The 20,467-nt window shown below is 39.8% G+C and overlaps 1 protein-coding gene and 1 pseudogene across 6 annotated transcripts in view; both read right to left on the bottom strand.

The window, feature by feature from the left end:
* The window catches only part of FILIP1 (filamin A interacting protein 1), a 259,847-nt gene that overhangs the window by 7,960 nt on the left and 231,420 nt on the right, over positions 1–20,467 (bottom strand). For 4 of the 6 annotated variants that reach the window (XM_032152977.2, XM_058435109.1, XM_058435102.1 and 1 more), the window contains 2 exons: positions 9,225–12,030; positions 5,170–5,725 (listed from right to left, as the gene is read on the bottom strand). In XM_032152977.2, coding sequence (XP_032008868.1) covers positions 5,519–5,725; positions 9,225–12,030 — 3,013 coding nt within the window. In that variant the 3' untranslated portion in view covers positions 5,170–5,518. Of the gene's footprint in view, positions 1–4,924; positions 5,726–9,224; positions 12,031–20,467 lie in introns of those variants that run through there. The other 2 variants (XM_058435100.1, XM_058435095.1) reach the window with 2 other exon arrangements.
* LOC116468838 (high mobility group protein B1-like) lies at positions 15,765–16,763 on the bottom strand (annotated as a pseudogene).

Genomic DNA, 20,467 nt, shown 5'->3' with positions numbered 1-20,467 from the left:
AATCCCAGCACTTTGGGAGGCCGAGGCAGGCGGATCACGAGGTCAGGAGATCAAGACCATCCTGGCTAACACGGTGAAACCCCGTCTCTACTAATAATACAAAAAAAAAAAAAATTAGACGGGCACAGTTGCGGGCGCCTGTAGTCCCAGCTACTCGGGAGGCTGAGGCAGGAGAATGGTGTGAACCCGGGAGGCGGAGCTTGCAGTGAGCCAAGATAGAGCCACTGCAGTCCAGCCTGGGCGACAGAGCAAGACTCCATCTCAAAAAAAAAAAAAAAAAAAAAAATAGGGAGCCAACAAGAGAAACTGAAGCAGAGCAAAGAGGTGAAAGAAGCAGCAAAGCAGATTAGGTATCTTGGTCATTGAGGGAAAAGAGCACAGCCTAACTCTGCCCTTGCCCTTACTAGAGACCAGAGGTTTGTTTTCTGGAAAAACTGACCTAAGAAGTTCTGGACCCAGACACAAGAATGGGCAGCAGACTGATTGCAGGGGAGTAAAAACTTTATACCTTGAGCTGTGAGATTCTCATCTTACCTCCCCTGACCTGTTCCCAGAATTTGTATAGCCTGCCCCAGAAAGGTTACTGGAGGACTTTTTCCTTTAAAAACTATTAGAAGATGTAAAGAGAAAGAGAGAGAGAAAGAGAGAGAGGATTGATAGATGATAGATAGATAGATAGATAGATAGATAGATAGATAGATAGATGGAGACAGACAGATGATAGGCAGATCAATAGATAGATCAATAGACAAAAGAAGTCAAATATAACCAATCAGGGAAACAGAGAACTCAACATAGGCAAAAGGGCAACAGCTGTGCAGCAGGCCTAGAAAACAACCAGTCCAGGCTGAATATGGAAGCAGAGGGCTGAACTAGGAAGGCCTCCAGGGAAAAATATGAAACTGGTGTGTTTAAGTGTTTGGAAAAATTAGTGATAGGTGTTTGGCAAGTCTAATGGAGCATTTGGAAAAATATATATATAGATACATGGAAAACCAAGCAGATGAAAAATTAAAACAATTATTCTTTTGAAGGGGGAAATGTGGTAAGAGGAAGAGAGCATAATCATAGTATACTACTTGGCTCAGCCGATAGTAATATTTATTATTTATTTTTATTTACTTATTTTGAGACAGGGTCTTACTTTGTCACCCAGGTTGGAGTGCAGTGGCACTACCTCTCACTGCGACTTCTGCCTCTCAGGCTCAAGCAATCCTCCCACCTCAGCTTCCTGAGTAGCTGGGATTAAAGGGACGTGCCACCATGCCCAGCTAATTTTTTGTATTTTTGAGGCTGCAGTCTAGGTTTTGCCATGTCATCCAGGCTGGTCTCAAACTCCTGAGCTCTAGTCATTCACCTGCCTCAGCCTCCCAGAGCACTGGGATTACAGGCGTGAGCTATCGTGCCTGGCCAGATAACCATATTTAAATTTGCACTGCAAAACACATAAATATATAAATGGTGGCTGCTGATTTATCAAAAAGTTGAGGATGTAATCATATTGGGAAAATGAGAAAAAGGAAAGAGAAGGGATAAGTGAGAAGGTTAAACTTTCAACCATCAAAACAATAATGCGAAGACAAAAGAGATCTAAAATCTAGAAATAAAAAGTCACACTATAAGCACTTTAGTTAGAAATATGGAGATAAATGCCAGAAGAAAGAGCTAAAAGTTGGAAGTGATTTTCTCCGGGGTAAAAAACTCAGGGCTCAGGGAAGTGGTAAGGAACATCTGTTTTCATTGTCTTTTAGCTCTGGCTGATATTTGAACTATGTATATTAATTTCTTTACTAAAAATAAAAAGTGACTAATGATAAATGGGAAGTGCGAGACTGGAGGCGGGAAATGTTGAGTGTTCTCTCAATAGCTCACCTGGGCATGGAAGGAGACTGGGCAGTAGCTACAGAGGACTGCATAGATGAAGGAGGAATTTTGCTAAAATGAGAGAGGTCAGAGGATAGCAAGTGAAGATGAAAAGTGGAAAGACCAGAGAACAAAGAAATAATCAACGATGAGACCCTAAAGAGACATTATCTAGGTTGGGGAAATTTTGGAATCATATCTTCCTATTTCCTGGGAAATCCTCTCTATGGTCATCTCCTCATTACTTGTTCTCTCTGTCTGCCCTCCAGCCTCCAATATAAATGTGCTCTTCATATCTATAACCCTGTGTTTTTCCCAACAAGGAAAGTCTCACCCTTTCCTCAGTATTCTGAATCTGGGGAATGAGAAATTTAAATATTTTTACATTTCATATTCTTAGACTTGTTTTCATGTCTCCGAAATTATACTCTTCCCACACTACACATGAAAGCTATTTTTCACTTCTTTCTTGAAGACATTCGAGTAAGAGCTCTGGGTACACCCTTAACGAATACCCTAAAATCTCTAGAGAGGGCTCGATTGCCACCCATCAACCAGTCCTCACTGGAAATACAATTAAAACACCAGTAGAAACTGAATAACTTTTAAGCAGATGACCTAGATATATAGCTCACATGTAAAAAAATGATAAACACTCTTGGGGCTGTGTCCCATATCGAAACATTTCTGGAATCATGCATGTAAGCTGGACACCACCATAGTGTGCTGAAATAGTCAGCACATTAAAATTATTCTCAGGCAGTGAAGACCAGGGTCTCCTCTGCAGCTGTGTAGATCCTGTCCTGCACATCCCCAGAGGGCACCAACACACTGAAGTCTGTGGAAATGGCGCACCCTTCCCACCGTCCCAAGATTTCAGGGTGAGGCCTGAGCAGCAGCTGTACACATCAGCCATAGTGAGACCCCTTTTATTTTACTACGCAGTACGTTTCAGGACAGAGAAAATATTGCAAAGTTTTAATCCCATTCACCCCTACAAAAGCACATTAAATTGCATCTTAAAAGTACTGTCTTCACAAATGGAAGTTGGATTTGTGGTACATTTAGTTCTCTACCTCCTATCCCCAGCGGATTTTATTTCTAATATGTGGCTTAAAGCAAAGCTATCCAATAAATATAGAGTGGGCTCTAAAATTACAAAGAAAAACTGTCGTGGTAGTTGTTCTTTATCATTTCTGAAAAGCAAATCTATGTTGTTCTGCCAAGTTTTTTTAGCAGTTGTACTTTGTGGGTGGCTCTATTCCAATATCTAGATGTATAAACATCCTGTACACACACTGTTAAGCCTTCAGAGCACTCTCCTGTAGATGGTATGGACTTCCTGGAAGAAACACCGTAAGCATGACATGAGAAGGTAAAAGCAAAAACAGCAGCAAGCGGCAATAAGATTATGATAAAAATCACTGAAGAATGGCAGGTGGAGTCAAAAGGAATGCGGTGTTTGGTTCTTCTGACACCCTCGTTTGCTCAAATACAATATGTTATGGTACAGTAACACTAAATACTTCACAAATGTCAGGTACACATTAGTAAAACCAGTGAATGTTTTCATTTTTGAAAGGGTTGGAAGGTTCACTTTACAAAAGAGGAAAAATCTTGTAAAAAAATATGTCAGTATTCCAAATGGCAATTTCTCTTATTCAAATTTATCCAAAATCATAAAATATTCCTTCCCAGTCTCTCTCTCCTTTGACCTTGAAATCCCATTACTAATGGCAAGTCTTTAACATGGCTCCTCAATTTTCTTTTTTTTCCTTTTTCATTTTTCGAGACAGAGTCTCACTCTGTCACCCAGGCTGGAGTGCAGTGGCATGATCTTGGCTCACTGCAACCTCTGCCTCCCAGGATCAAGTGATTCTCCTGCCTCAGCCTCCTGAGTAGCTGAGGTTACAGGTGCCCACCCCCACATTCGGCTAATTTTTGTATTTTTAGTAGAGATGGGGTTTCGCCATGTTGGCCAGGCTGGTCTTGAACTCCTGGCCTCAAGTGATCCACCCACCTCGGCCTCCCAAAGTGCTGGGATTACAGGCGTGAGCCACCATGCCTGGCTTCTCAACATTTTGTAATACAATGCTGAGAACTGATGAGCAGTAGGCAACAGCGATCTGATTAAAGTGAATGTGAATACTATGGAGGCATCTACATCTACCACCACTATATACAATTCAAGCCCAAGTTCTGCAAGTGATAGAAAATCTGGTGTGGAAAGGAACTCAGAGAAGAGCTTCGTTATCATGAAACATGTTGAATCATGAGATAAAAATCTAATCATACACTTTTTTTATAAAGAAGTATGCTTTTTCCCAAATATCAAGAACAGGTGCTATCCACATAATTTTGGAACACTCACAATTCAAAAATGGAAAACTAAAAATCTGTGACTTTTTGCTGTTGTATTTTTGTAAAGTTCATTCAGTTGGCTCAAAAACGTCAGCAAAGGTGCAGCCTACATGAGATCTTGTGGGCTAATCTGTGGGTTACTAGCCTTGAACTCGTTTGTGGTTACGTGGCTATGAAACACAAAGCCCACCTTAACATGGTTAATCTTACAAATACACCTGGCATTTTGCATTCACACTCTGCTTCATGCTTATTAAAACATGCCTAAAAATGAAAGAAACTGATTCAAACAAGAGTAAAACTGACAGAAATAATCCACTTCTCCACACCACACACACACACATACACACCCAAATCATGAACTGGTTTTACACTTCCAAGTCTATACTTAATTGAGAAAAATATTTGAATCCAATTAAGATATGCATGATGTCATTTTTTCCCTCGGCATTAATGTATCAGAATTTACTTTCTGCTATTTTCTATCCATCACAATCTCTGCTGAGCTATAAAAGGCCATTTGGCAGCTCTTTTCAAACTATTCCACAATTTAAATCAATTGTACACTTGAATAGAGCACGAGTCTGACATTAATGATTTTATAATTATTGCCTAAGAAATTCTGGGAATCTTATGGAGGGGCTAAAACTTCTACAGTACACACAGACACACACAAATAAGTAAAACTCTGTTCTTAGGATTCCATATTTCATTTCCATTTTATTACACATTCGTATTATTTCCTGAAATCATCTTAGAACCTTTCGTTTTTGCAAAATTTTAAAGGTCCAGGCCCTGTGATAGCTATGTGATGTTTTTTCCAGCACATAAAGCAAATTTATGATGTGAAAGAGGCAAATGACAATAGTTAAAGTATGTCTTATTTTATAATAGGATTTTTTTAATAAAAAATTATTGTGGAACAAGGTACATTAAATTTGGCTTGCAATTAGGAAATATGGGAGCCGGCCTTGAAGAGCATGTGATTGAGTCCCCACATCTAACTGATGAGGAAACAGGCTCAGATGGGTCTATTGATGGGTCCACTTGCTAGAAGCAAAACTGGAACCACGCCCTGGCTTCTAGGCAGCAAGCAATAGTTTTGCTAATTTTGTTCCCCAGCATCAAAACAAATGCACAAAATAGGAAAGACACATGGTTATTAGTTGGTTATTTTATAAACACAATATTTAAAACTTAAATTAGTACATGTAAAGAACTGGCACAAACAGATGAAGGTTCACTTTCACGGCAGCAGTAGCATCTGCACAACATACCCCCTTAGCCACTGCCCTCAGCCCTTCCCCCCTCCGAGAGAGGTGGTGCTGCTGGCTGCAGATTTCTTCAGCTCTATTTTCATAGACTGAGTCTCAGCTCGAGGCTCGAATTTGGTCAGATTTCCTGCTCCTGGGGCTGCCACTACTGGCTTTCCTGCTTTCATACCTTTTGACATAGGAATGCGGGTGGGTGTAGGCCGCTGGGATGACCCGTCTTGTCCTGACTGTAAGAGAGAAAATACGTAGATACAAGGGAGATGTTGGTGAGTTTCCTCTAGATATGCCATTAATCTGAACACTAGTGGGACTCTTGCCACACAGGAACACCCACAGATGACCCTTCCCCAGATAAAATAATTGTGAGAAACTTAGAGTTTGTATCTAATCCACTCTGATTATCTCCCCTTCTGTTCTCTTAAAACAACTTTGCTTAAAACTTGCTTCTCTTCTGAAGCACTGATTTACCTCCTCTGCCCTTACTGAAGATGGCCTTAACTCCAGTTTCACAGAGGAAATAAATATAGACCACGAGGCAAAAACTCAGGCAACTTAACTCCTACTGCTCCCTAAATTACCTCTACGCTCCCTCCTTTCTTCCATTTCAGATGAAGCCAGTCTCTTTTCACCTGAAGACCTCAGAATCTTTGCATGTTATTGTCGCTGCTGACCACATCCTCCTTTTTAAAGTGCTCCTAACACTGTCTTGCTGTGATTTCTTAGGACAGTCTCATCAATTCACCTCTCATATCTGATGACCCCTTGCTGGCTTCTTGTTCTCTACTCTGCCTGCCTTCTAAATGTGTCACCATGTTCCATTCTCAGCCTCCTTTTAATGTTTAACATTCACCCTGAGAATTGCCTTAGTTATTACCCCATGTGTTCAAACCCTGGGATCCCTAGGCTTCAGTGCCCTCTAGAAATGCAGATCCTTATTCCCAACTACTCACTGGACATTTCTGATGTTCCCCAGACATCTTAAATATAACATGCCCCAAACATTACTTATCCTCTCTCCTAAACAGCTATTCCCCCTAAAGTTTCTCATCTTATTCTCCCAGACAACCAAATCAGAAACCCAAGAGTCTCCCTCTCTACTCAATTTGTCATGAAATAGTTTTGATTCTGTCTTCACTATATCTCTGTCCTCATTTTCACTACCATAGTTCAAGCCTGCTCCATCATTAAGATAGAGAATTGCAACAGCATCCCTGTCCCTCCAAGTTATCTTTTAAACTGTTTCCCATACACATCTTTCTAAAACATAAACAATGTTTTTCTCATGATCATCACCCTTTCAGTGGCTCCCTTTATCTAATCTATAAATATCAATTTCATAATAAGACATGTATGTGCCCCCCTTCAATATCCAACCCCAGTTTGCTTCCTTATTTTCTGCCCTTGCATTTTTTGCCCCATGCGCAACTGTTAGTAGCACAATGGGACTGCTCACCATTCCCCAAGCATGCCAGGCTCCTTCACACTGTCGTGCCTTTGCACATGCTGTTCTGTCTACAAAATCCTTCTCTTTTCCTTCTTGAAAATCCCTCTTTAACTGTTAAACCTCCACTTCTGTGAAGCCTTCTCCATTGGCTCCTTTGTAGATACCTCTATCATAGAACCACTAAGTAGGTTCCAAACCTGTCTATTCCACCGAGTCAAGAACTTCTACAGTCCTCTTGGCATCCCAGCACCTAGCCCATGCCTAAAGTGTAGCTGACACTCAACAAATGTTGAATGAATAAATGTACAAATGAACTACCCTCACTGTTTAAATTCTAAGAGGAGTATTCCAAACCTTTTGTTGTCCTTGATTTTATGAGATCTGATATACTTAAAATAGGTGGACCATTCAGAGCTTAGAAATCTTAGACAGTTGCTTTGAAATGCTACTTGTGTGTGAGATTTAATCAGCAGTCAAAAATGTCAATACAGAGGGTAGGGCTACCTTGATCTGACCCTTAAAAATGGTAAGAAAATGTTATGGCAGAAAATATGCTCTAAGTTACAATGATTTATACCTCCAATATCTTTTTATAAAATGCAGCAGAAAGAAGTAAAACCCTACACAACCAAGCTATGCTCTATGTTACCTAAAAAGCAGTATTGGACCACCTGGGGACAGTGAATAATTCTGAATGCTATTTGGCTCATGAGGAGCCAATAAGTAAAAGCTTTACTGGCAAAGCAATTAGTAATTCACACTTTGGAGCCTGCCTCGAGTCTATGTTTGTGCAAAGAAATTAAAGTAAATCATATTAAGAATATAGGAAAATAAGCCACAGTTTCTATATTTAAATTATGAGTGTCCAGTCTTTCTTAAGAGATTTCAATTTATGCTGTAGAACTTGTTCAGGGTCTAGAAATCACAATTTCTAATCTATTAGCTTAAGTTAACATATAAACACCACAAGCTCTTCTATAATTACATTTGCTAATTTGCCACCAATAAATGAAGACAATCACTGGAAGTATTTTGAAAAATATAATTTATAATTTAGTTATTTATTTACTTTTTTGAGACAGGGTCTCACTCTGTCACCCAGGCTGGAGTGCAGTGGCATGATCCTGGCTCACTGCAACCTCCATCTCCTGGGTTCCAGTGATTCCTGTGCCTCAGCCTCCAGAGTAGCTGGGATTACAGGTGTGCACCACCACACCCAGCTACTTTTTTTTTTTTTTTTTGTATTTTTAGTAGAGATGACGTTTTGCCCTGTTGGCCAGGCTGGTAGAATTTATTTTTAAGTTCCGTCTTTTGTGCTTTGCACATGCTTTTCAATAATCATTCATTCAGCCTTCCAGCTAGTTTGTTTGTTTGTTTGTTTGTTTGTTTGCTTGTTTGTTTGAGACGGAGTCTTGCTCTGTCACCCAGGCTGGAGTGCAATGGCACAATCTCAGCTCACCACAACCTCCGCCTCCTGGGCTCAAGCGATTCTCCTGCCTTAGCCTCCTGAGTAGCTGGGATTACAGGTATCCGCCACCATGCTCAGCTAATTTTTGTATTTTTAGTACAGACAGGGTTTCACCATATTGGCCAGGCTGGTCTTGAACTCCTGACCTCAGGTAATCCACCTGCCTCAGCCTCCCAAAGTGCTGGGATTACTGGCATGAGCCACCACACCCAGCCCCAGCTAATTATTAAATAAATATTTATGAAGCACGTGCTCTCTGCAAGATATGACTAAATAAAATACAGTTTTTATACATGTAAACTCACTTCTCTTTTACTTTTAAAAACTTTTTGATATTAAAATCTTCTCATCTCATTTTGGGATAAAATATGACTGTGGCCATACATAATCGCATATTGAATATTTTAGTTTATAGAAACATAACCTAGGAACAATTTTAATTCTTCCTCCATATAGACCATTTCTCCCGTCTCCATTTAAAAAAGTATCTTAAACATTAAAATCAAATTTTAAGCCTTCTGATTACTATATGTTACCATTTCAAAGAGGCTACCTTTGCAAGTATTTTGTGGCACTCTCCATAATTTACACGAATAGGTGAAGCTTTCCCTCAAAGTTGGCCTAATTTATTAAACTATTAGGTCACTTTTTACATTCAGTTCTCAGTGTGGATGGTCCTCTGGGAAGCATCTGTTGGTGGATTCAGGCAGCATGAGAAGCATGTGGCTGGGTTTTACTGCGGGTGCTGGGGTAGTCTCACTACTCACGTCTCCCTCCCTCCACGGGTCTGCCCTTTGGAGCCTCTTCTACTCACCACTGACTGGGTTCCTCGAGCAGATGACGTTGTGACTGGTGTTATGGTGATAGTGCTCGTCACTTTGCTTGCACCAGGCCGTGAGGAGAGGTGGTTCCTGGGAGAGCGAAGGACAGTGCCGGTGGAAACCTCCTTTTCGGCTGTCACGTTTACTGGTCGGACAGTAATAACTGGACTGACTCCTTCACCTGAAGTCCCAGGGGACCGTTTAAACTGAGACCCTAAGTGAATGTGAATTTTATTGTCCTCTGTGGTTATGATATTGGCATTGGAGTTATATTTCCGTACTGGAGTTGGAACAGTCTGTTTTTCTGGGGTGACTTTGAGGATTGTCCGTCCCATGGGCATTTCCTGGGATTCGGGAGAAACTGCAATTTCAGCTGGTGCTGCTGATGTAGACACCGTCATTATCTGAATAGGGGATGTGGGCCTGTCTGCGAATGCGCCTCTTCCACTTTCTGGAGTCTTCTCTCTGGAAAATGTAGTAATTGTGACTGGGGACATGGCTCGTTCTGGGCCGAGAGTAGTATCTCCACTTTTTTGTTTTTGAGGCATAACGTTTGGTGATGGGATAATGGTTATTCTTGGTTTCTGATTCCCTAAGGTAGGAATGACGGTGGTACTAGAAAAAAACTCTTCAGATGTCGGGCTTGTTATCTCCAAAGTCGCAGTGCTGTTCTGGTGGTCTGGTGTCACTCGGATATGCAGGGGCTGGCCCTGCTTTGGTGAAAGGACTACCTCTCCTGGGTGCCCTGGACTGGAATTTGTTCGGGGCCCTTTCTCCTGAGTGATTGAGGGGCCATTTTCCCTCTTTCTCATCCATGGAATCCAAGACTTTCTCATAGTGAGCTCATTTGCTGCTGGAGGATACCTGTCTAGAACAGAGGATCTTTCCATGGGTTTCTTCAATCCCACCTGCCGAAGATTACTCATAATATGATTTTCTTCCTGGAAGGATTTCCGTATGAATACAGCTGGCGTTTCTTCCTCTGTTGCTTCACTGCTGACTGCATCAGTTTGGACTCCAGTTGACGTCACAGGAACATCCACCATTCTTCTTCCATTCACACTGGGCCTAAGAGCTCTGCTGTAGCGCTTGGAAAGCTCCAACTCTTTGGTCAGATTGAGGACCTCCTGCCCCATGTTTTTGTTCTTATTTTCTTCTTCCATAAATCGTTGTTGAAGTACAGAATAATCTACCTGGAGCTGAGAAAGCTGATCTTCTTTGTTCATTAATTCGTGAATCTTCTCTTTAAGAGCTTGTACTTCGGCTTTTAAGTCTCGACTTTTAGCTTCTTCCAACCGAAATCTGTGTCTCAGTTCAGCTTCCTGGCTCACAACCTCACCCTTCTCTATTGCTTTATTCTTGGCAATTTGGTGCTTGATCTCCTCTAGTTGTTGAGAGAGGAAGTTAGCCTTATCCTGCTCAGTTCTAAATTTCTGTTCCAGCTGATCATACTCATCTTCTGTCTTCATCAAATCCCCTTCGACCACTTCCAATTGTTGGAGACGTTTCTTCAGTCTCTCAATTTCAAGTGTTAGTTCCTTAATCTTATTATCTTCCGGGCAGGTGAGCTCAGACCCTTTTCGTGACCTTCCTCTTGTTATTTCTCTTTCCACTTCCTCTATACCATCAAGTCTCTTCTTTAGTAAGTCAACACTGCAGCTTAATTCAGAGGATTTTTCTTCTTCACTTTTCAATTTGCCTATCAACTCATCTCTTTCTCTTGTCAAGTTGTATACTTTTTCCTCCATTTCAGATTTTAGTTTTAAAAGCTTCTTACTTTCTTCAATTAGTTTTTCAGTTACATCCATAACTTTTCCTTGTTCCACCTTAAAATTTTTATTGAGTCCATCCACTTTTCTCTCTTCCTGCTTTATTTTTTCCATCATATTTTTCCTTTCATCAACCAGCATCACGGTAAATGACTTCAACTTCGTAAGATCATCTTTCAGGCTTAATTCAGCCTTTTCCAATCTACTTTCAGAACATTCCAATTCTTTAACTCGACTCTTGACCACCTCCAATTCATTTAGCAGGTCTTTGGTTAAGTTCTTTTCTTTCTCCAGGTTTAAATGTAGCTGGGTGCACTCAGATTTACTCTTGCTAAATGCTTCTTCCAATTTCTCTAGTTCAGACATTCTCTTCTGTAGCTTCTCAACTTCAAGTTTGAGCTCCTTACTATGGTGTTCTTCCTCTTGCAGCTTCTTCCTCAATTCCCTACACTGGGATTCAGTTTTAGTGATCTCCTCATCTTTACCTTCCATTTCAAGCACACGCTTTCGAAGATTTTCCACTTCTGCCATGAGGCTAGAGTTTCCACATTCTCCTTTGGCAATTTTATCTCTTAATTCCTGAAGTTCTTCCTCTGCCTTCTGCAGATTTTTGTTGGTCTCTTCTAGCTCCTCGATTCTTTGGGTTAAGCCAACCAGCTTGAGTCTAAGTTGCCTATTGTGAGACTCTTGATTAGCCAGTTTAGCATTCATCTCTTCATGCTCTTGAGAAAACCTCGAAGCCTTGTGTTCAAAGTCCACTTCTAACTTGAGCAATTTCTGTCTGTCTTCTTTGGATTTGGAAGTAATGGCTTTGAGCTTTTCTTCTTCTTCCCTCAGCTTCTGAGTAAGATCCTGTACTTTCTGGCTTTGCAGGCCAAGTTGTTCAATGTGCATTTGTCTTTCATCCACCAGCATGAGTGCAAAGGACTTGAGTTTAACAAGCTCATCTCTTAGTTTATTGAGTCGTTTAGCATTTTCCTTTTCTTTGCGGGCTTGATAAGCCTTTTCTTGTTCAAGGAGCTTTTTTAACCTAGAAAATAAAATATACCTATATGTTAAAAGAGTAATCAGCAAACAGATTTAAGCATTGATATTAAATAAAAAACAAAATGCTACTACAATAAATCCCTTATCAATTGCTATAATTTCAACGTTTAAAAAATAGCCATTAATGAAACGAATGGGAAGTCAAAATATTAGTTACCCTTAGGGGTAGTGGCTAGAAGGGGGCATGATGAGGGCTTTGAGTGTAACTAGTTTCTCTTTTGTAATTTGCATGCTTGCTATACAGGATTGTTTAGCTTACCTTATGAAATTTCAGTAAGCTGAACACTTCTGAGTATCTTTCTGCATGTGTATTATACTTTAATACAGTAGACATTAAGTAAAACTTAGGTTGTGCAAAAATAATGACTATTTACATAATTTCTTCTGTATCCTTGGTGTTAGTATTTACTTTATTCTCAGAGTAACCCTGTGAGATATGTATTGCTACTATCATCACCATGAAAAAACATGAGATACAGGGGAATTATGTAGCCTGCTACAGATCCCAGAGTCAGTAAGTGGCAGGGCTGGGTTTCAAACTTAGCCAGGAAGCCTCCAAAATTATTGCTCTCCACCTCTGCATCGTATGATTTCAGGAGATAAATTTACTTTAAATGATAGTAAAGGTTCAGAAAAGAAGCAGTTTTGGGTTTTCTTATTTTAAACCCTTGACATAAACTATGTAACTGTCACCTGGAAGGGACAAAGTAGGACCGGCTTTCTGATACAAAAGCTGATTTACATAAATTGATTTTAGTTCACACCAGAACTGGCACAGGATTTTTTTATTTAAACAATATTTTTTTAATCAAGAACTAGATAGCAAGGAAATCTGCATATCAATACGAAAATGTGGCAGCCACAGGAATTATTGTTGCACATGTGTGAAATACATTTTCTCTAAGGCATTTATGCATATCTGTAAAAAGTAGGAATATAAATATGCTGAAGTAGCTATTTACCATTCTTGGGTTGGTCAGTTAACTTGCACTAATTTTAATAGTTTTTTTATTTACCCATAAAAACAATTAAAATTATAATCATATTTGCCATGTTAGTGTAAGAATGCATTTTAGTAATTAATAGGTTTATAAGGGAAGCAAGTTATAAACAACCAATGACATGTACTTATTTAAGTATAATAGATTTTATTCTTTCAGTGTATTTTGCTCCTTTACTATTCTGACTGATTAATTTCATATTTATGACTAGATTAGCTGTTAGCCAAGTAAACAGAATTTACTAGTCTCACATTGCATTGTACAAGAAATATTTGTGTTTTTTTTTTACTTGTCACTGACTGAAAGCTGGTGTATAAGAAATTATTTGAACATACATTAGTAAAGCACAATAGAAGCTATTAATAATTAAATACAGTGTGAGATAAGTATTACAGAAATGGCTCTGATCATGTCATTAAGATTTTTTCATAGAATTTACTTTTATAAAGCATGATTGTGCCTCAGCATCTCTAAACTAATGCATACCCTCCAAAAACCATTATGACTTTATTCCTAAAATAGGAGGAAAATATGATCTTCAAGTCCTACTGATTTGCCTGAGTAATACTGTAAGAGCATCACTAAATGTGGTCGTTACATGTAGAAAACAGCATTTTATTGACCATGTTCTCTTTTTACTAAAAGTTGAAACAACTGAAATAATGTCATAGAACCATAAATTAGGGGAAACTTTTCAGGATATTTTCAATATAAAATACCATTTTCAAATTCCTTGCCCTTAACTGGACTGTTAAGAGATTAATTTATTGAAAACGTACTGCTTCCAATTCTAAGCTTAACATGTTAAAGCTTCTAAAAATATATTTTTAGGAATACTATGCCTCTATACTGTTAGAGGCAGTGGGTTGGAGTGACTACAACATAGGTTTTGGAGTCAGACAATCAAATCTGAATTCTGACTCTGTCACTTTCTAACTGTGTAATCTCTGGCCAATCACTGAAACTCTCTGATTCTCAATTTTTACACCAGTAGAGGAAAGAGGGAGGGATATTCACCCATTTATGCCAGAGGTTGCAATTTTTTTGTGTGAAAAATCAGACCTTGGCGATGACCTTGAGAAGCAGGATATAAATAAATCCCACAAGCTTAGCGTTCCAATAATGGAACACTAATACCAACCATATAGAATTGTTCTGAAGATTAATGGAAATAGTAGAAGTAAAGTGACAGATACATAGATTCAATACATGAATGTAATAAAGCACAAAAAGATAAGAACTATAGCATATGCTATTGGCTTCATCTGGAAAGACTGCCAGTGCTTTCTATGTTTAATCAATAAATATTTTTGTCATTATCCTGTCTTTGATAGTAAAACTTGGGGAACTAATGTTTCAGCTGGAGAAAAGCAGAAGGCATTCCAATCAGTGGGAAATTCCATGAGCTAGAGTGTGACCTCGGCAGGAATTTGGCTTCCAGGAAACCACATTTTTCACGTTCTCCTAGCTGTGATTATTTCTGTTTTTCTAACCCCATTAGCTTACTCTCCCTCCTATTCTCTTTCACCACATCTTAAACCATGCCCATCTCATAAAGTGGCTCTACAGCAATACCAGGCTCATTCTCTGTGTACTCCCAAAACCCAGTTTCCCAGTTGGTACAGCTGAGGGTCAGATCCAGGATCAAGGTAAAGTCGCTCAGCTCATTTTGGAAGGCCTGCCAATAGCCTTCTGCGCAAATAGACCTGCAATCAAACTTCTTACAGGCAAGATGTTGGGGATGGGAATGATGGGATTCAATACCTGACCTCCTTGGTAAGTTCATGTCCAGTCAGTCTCTCCCGTGATCTAACATTCCTTGCAAATGCTGTGTCCTCTGCTTAGTATTTCCTCTCTGTTCCTTTTTTTTTTCATTCTGTCACACGTCACACTCACCTGAATGTTCCTAGCTAGTTTTTCATCCTCCAAGTTTCACTTCAATGTCACTTCTTCAAACTCAATTAAGTCAGAACTTCTTATAGACTCCCGTAATATCAATATCCTACAGTCTTTTTTTTTTTTTTTAGAGACAAGATCTTGTTCTGTCACCCAGGTTGAAGTGCTGTGGCATGATTATAGTTCACCGCAGCCTCAATGTTTTGTGCTGAAACTATCCTTCAACCTCAGCGTCCCAAATGGCTGGGACTACAGGCACATAACACCATGCCTGGCTAAGATTTTTATTTTTTGTAGAGACAGAGTCGCCCCGATGTCACCTAGGCTGGTCTTGAACTGCTGGGGTCAAGTGATCCTCCTACTTCAGTCTCCCAAAATGCTGGGATTACAGGTGTGAGCCATCATGCCTGGCCCAGTTTTCTTTTATAACACTTAATCAACATATATTTTTTCTAATAAAAAAGTTATATTTACTTAGAAGCATTCCGAAGGTCAACAAAACAGGTGCAACTTTTTTCTTTGCAATTACACAGTGGTATTCAGTTAATAGAACAAGCAATTATTTCGTATAAGCTGCATCCGAGACAAGTGAAAAAGAAAAAACTACCATCCCCATATATAATTAATTTGTGCTGTGCACCAACAAGAACCTGCTTTAAATCCATGCCAATTTACAACCTCCATACTGTCCCAGGCAAGGTTAGCGGCTATTGAAAATACTACCAGGACAGGACTATCTAAAGACACACTCTGTAGAGTGTTAACTATACAAAAAAAAGACACTGTACAGTTTAAAATCAAATCTTACACAGCTTTACATTTCAATTTTTTTCTTTAAAAAGAGTGAGTTGTGTACAGGGGGGTTAAATGCTTTATAGACACGAAAAAAAAACTGTGCTAGAACCAACTTATTCATCATCGTCTTCTTCATCTTCATCTTCTTCACCTTCTTCCTCCTCTTCATCCTCTTCATCTTCCTCCTCTTCCTTCTTTTTCGTGCTTTTTTCAGCCTTGACAATTCCCTTTTTTCCTGCATCAGGCTTTCCTTTAGCTTGATGTGCAGCAATATCCTTTTCGTATTTTTCCTTCAGCTTCGCAGCCTTCTTTTCTTAAGGCTGCTTGTCATCTGCAGCAGTGTTATTCCACATCTCTCCCAGTTTCTTCCAGCATCACCAATGGGCAGGCCAGGATGTTCTCCCTTGATTTTTGGGCGATACTCAGAGCAGAACATGAAAAAGGCCGAAGGAGAGCTCTTGGGTGCGTTGGAGTCCTTGAACTTCTTTTTTGTCTCCCCTTTAGGAGCGACATAGATTTCATTTCTCTTTCATAACGGGCCTTGTCCGCCTTTGCCATATCTTCAAATTTTCCTTTCTCTTTAGCAGACATGGTCTTCCATCTCTCTGAGCACTTCTTAGAAAACTCTGTGGCCGGGCGCGGTGGCTCACGCCTGTAATCCCAGCACTTTGGGAGGCCGAGGCTGGTGGATCACAAGGTCAGGAGATCAAGACCATCCTGGCTAACACGGTGAAACCCTGTCTCTACTAAAAATACAAAAAATTAGCCAGGCATAGCGACGGGCACCTGTAGTCCCAGCTACTCGGGAGGCTGAGGCAGGATAATGGTGTGAACCCGGGGGACAGAGCTTGCAGTGAGCTGAGATTGTGCCACTGTACTCCACTCCAGCTTGGGCGACAGAGCGAGACTCCGTCTCAAAAAAAAAAAAAAAGAAAAGAAAAAGAAAACTCTGAGAAGCTGACTGAAGCATCTGGGTGCTTCTTCTTATGCTCCTCCTCCGGAGAAGTTTGCACAAAGAATGCATATCATGACATTTTGCTCTCAGCTTCTTAGGATCTCCTTTGCCCGTGTTTAGTTATTTTTCTTCAGCAAGGCAGAGTCATCCAGTGCCCGTCCGGCTCTCATTTGCCCCGGTGCTGTCTCTATGGAGCTCAGTTACTGCAATGGCTGTCCCAACTTATAATTTTTTTAATGTCTGCCTACCTCTGTTAATGCAAATTCCATGAGGGTAGCTGCCATGTTTGTCTTGTTTGCCCCCTAGCGTAATGCCTGACACATAAGATGTGCTCAAGAAATATTGACTGAATGGATAAACAAGAGAAAGAATGAAGATATAAACTTGAATTAGAAACATAAATCTGTAGGCTGGGAGTGGTGGCTCAGGCCTGTAATCCCAGCACTTTGGGAGGCCGAGGCAGGCAAATCGCTTGAGTCTGGGAGTTAGAGACTAGCCTGGGCAACATGGCAAAACCTCATCTCTACAAAAAAAAAGAAAACAAAACAAAACAAAGCAAAAAAAACAAAAATTAGCCATGTGTGGTGGCATGTGCCTGTAATCCCAGCTACTCAGGAGGCTGAGGTGGGAGGATCACCTGAGCCTGGGAGGCAGAGGTTGCAGTGAGCCGAGATCACATGACTGCACTCCATCCCGGGCAAAAGAACAAGACCCTATCTCAAAAAAAAGAAAAACAAAAAACAAATATAGATATGGAAATTACCTAAATAGAGATGTATTAACTAAAGTTCTCCACGATGCTGAGTATACATTTCTGTTAAACAGATATTGCAGTTGTTATTAGGCCAGCAATTTTATATTAATTGTGGTTATTAGATGAGTGTCTCTGTCTAATGAGCAATGGCCTCCCTTGAAGAATGTGTCCATTTTAATTGTCAGACTATTAGAAAAGAAATGTGTCTCTCAACTGAGAAACCTCAAATGAGGGAGGGAGCCTTCTCTATATGGGCTGAGCAAGATATCCCTTACTATCTGTCTACCTGTAGCACTGGAGGCTGAACAACCTCTATTTAACCTATAAAATAGCTATGGGACTATTAGAACAGGCTGAATTAAGCCTTTTTTTCTCTCATAGTTTTTTTGTCACTGGTTTGTCTTAGTTCTTCTTCCTCCTCCTCCTCCTTCTCCTCCTCTTCCTCTTCTACTTCCTCCTTCTCCCTCTCCTTCTTCTTCAAGATGGGATCTTACTATGTTGTTCAGGCTGGTCTCAAACTCCTGACCTCAAGCAATCCTCCCATCTTGGCCTCCCAAAGTGTTGGGATTACAACTGTGAGTCATTGTGCCCAGCCTGTTGTAGTTTTTTGTTTGTTTGTTTTGTTTTGTTTTTAAAGGAAAGGGATTTTCATCCACAGTTGGATCAAAAGTCTAATGTTGGAGCAGTACACCCTTGGGTCTATTGGGAAGAACAGTGGTAATTAAGGTGATGGAACTCCTAGGAGGAAAGAAAATCAGAGGGAAACATGGGGCCATTTTGTCAGCCATCCCACCCTACATAGAAATTTTCACAGTGCTAAAAAGCTTGGTAATTGTTAGATTTTTATTTCCATAATGGAGGTGATATTTCCTTAGACATAGAAATGAATGTGATCTCCAAAGCAGAACATATCTAAAGAGAGAAAAAGGATAGGATGGAGAAAAAACTTTGAGAAATGTCCAAAAATGAGAGATAAAAAGAATAAGAAGGACCTATGGAAGGCCTGTGCAGAGAGAGAAGAGGAGAAACAGATACAGAGAAAGAGGGCGCCACGGAGCAACACAGGAGCACCCAAGGAAGAGGGTTTTGGGAAGGCAGGAACAGGCTTGTGTCTCACTTTATCCACCTCCCCAGTCAATTCAGCATTCCACCTGCAGATGTTTTTTTCTCTTCCCTCATATTTAGAAATCCTCATTTTACATTAAACAAGCACTCAGCATTCAGAAATGTAGCATGTATCTATTCACAAAACATAATGCCTTTGGCATATTACATCTCTTTTTTTTTCAACAATTTCCTAATAGTTACAATTTCATTTTGCACTTCAAACAATTAATTTGCTCTACATTACTGGGTACCATTTCCGTGTAATTATGCTATTTAAGAAGCAGAATAAGAGATTTAAGTGTTGCTTGTGCCAACTAGTCTTACCACCTCCTCTCCATTCTCTTCTCTGCTCACCTTCCCATTCTTCAACTATGCCTTGATTCTAAACATATTAGCACGAAAAGGAAACAAACCAGAAGACTAAGACTAAAAAAATAAATTACTACCCTGATTCCCATCAGCAGTCACAGGTAGAGCCCTAAGTATCCTAAAATCAAACTTATTCTTGGCAAATTTTATATTTTCTGCAAGCATTTAGTCCTCTTTAGAGAACAAAGAAAGACAAGTAAATGAATTAACAGAGATTTTAAATTGTTGTTGCCTTTCTTAATAAGTATTCTTAAATATATTCTTAATTTCTTATTTCATACTGAATAAAATTATACTTTTTTTTGAGACAGAGTCTCACTCTGTCACTCAGGCTGAAGTGCAGTGGTGCCATCTTGGCTCACTGTAACCTCAGCCTCCCAGGTTAAAGTGATTCTCCCACCTCAGCCTCCTGAGTAGCTGGGACTACAGGCATGTGCTACCATGCCTGGCTAATTTTTGTATTTTCAGTAGAGACGGGGTTTTACCATCTCGGCCAGGCTGGTCTAAAACTCCTGACCTCAGATGATCCACCCACCTCGGCCTCCCAAAGTGCTGGGATTACAAGCATGAGCCACTATGGCCAGCCAAAATTATACTTTTTAACTTGCAAATTGATCACTTATCAGCATCTTCAGAAATTTAATTATTTTCAACCAGAAGACTTTAAAAGTGTAGGCCCAGAAGTTTTTCCTTTTTTATTTTTGCCATTTAGAAAACTTTTTATTAATGTGATTTTTTTTTACATTTAATTAAATAATGGCAATTGGAATAAAAACCCAGGTAAATAAGTGGCATAGTAGTTCCATTCTGAGCTCCAAATGTGAATTTAGAATTTAATAGCTCAACTTTATATTCCCAAATGTTCTGTGATTGTTGATGGTGCATACATTTGTCAAGATTCATCAAATTATATAATTAAAATTGGCGAATTTTACTGTATGTAAATTATATCTCAATTAAAAACCAGAAAAAAAAATTTTAAACCCTGGAAAGTGTTCCAAGGTGTCAGATAAAGGGAGAAAGATTGTAAACAAATATTACTAGTGAGTAACTTAAAATATGATAGAAAACATAAAATTGGTTATTAATCTTAAGGCAGAAAGAGGTGGAAGCACAGGTGGGGAAGGTAAAGAGAAGGGAGCTGACATTTCAGGTGGTGTTAAAGGGGCTGACAAGAAAACTTTTCCTGGGGAGGTAATGTTTCAGGTCCTAGACAATCTCTAGTCCTAATATTTCAAGAGGCTCTCAAAAGCCCATCCTGCCAGAGCAATCAGTTAAGAAAAAGAAATAAGGGGCATGCAAACTGGTAGAAAGGAAGTGACATGGTTTGGCTCTGTGTCCCCACCCAAATCTCATCTCAAATTATAATCCCCATATGTCAAGAGAGGGACCTGTTGGTAGGTGATTGGATAGGGGTGGTTGCCCCCACGCTGTTCTCATAATGGTGGGGGAGTTTTCATGAGGCCTGATGGTTTTAAAAGTGGCAGTTTCCTCTACACTCTCTTTCCTGCTGCCTTGTGAAGAAGGAACTTAACTTCTCCTT

The sequence above is a fragment of the Hylobates moloch genome, unplaced genomic scaffold (genome assembly GCF_009828535.3).
Source record: "Hylobates moloch isolate HMO894 unplaced genomic scaffold, HMol_V3 SCAFFOLD_2, whole genome shotgun sequence".
NCBI lineage: Eukaryota > Metazoa > Chordata > Mammalia > Primates > Hylobatidae > Hylobates > Hylobates moloch.
The sequence above is the reverse complement of the archived record's forward strand: the minus strand, read 5'-3'. Positions and strand labels throughout refer to the sequence as shown.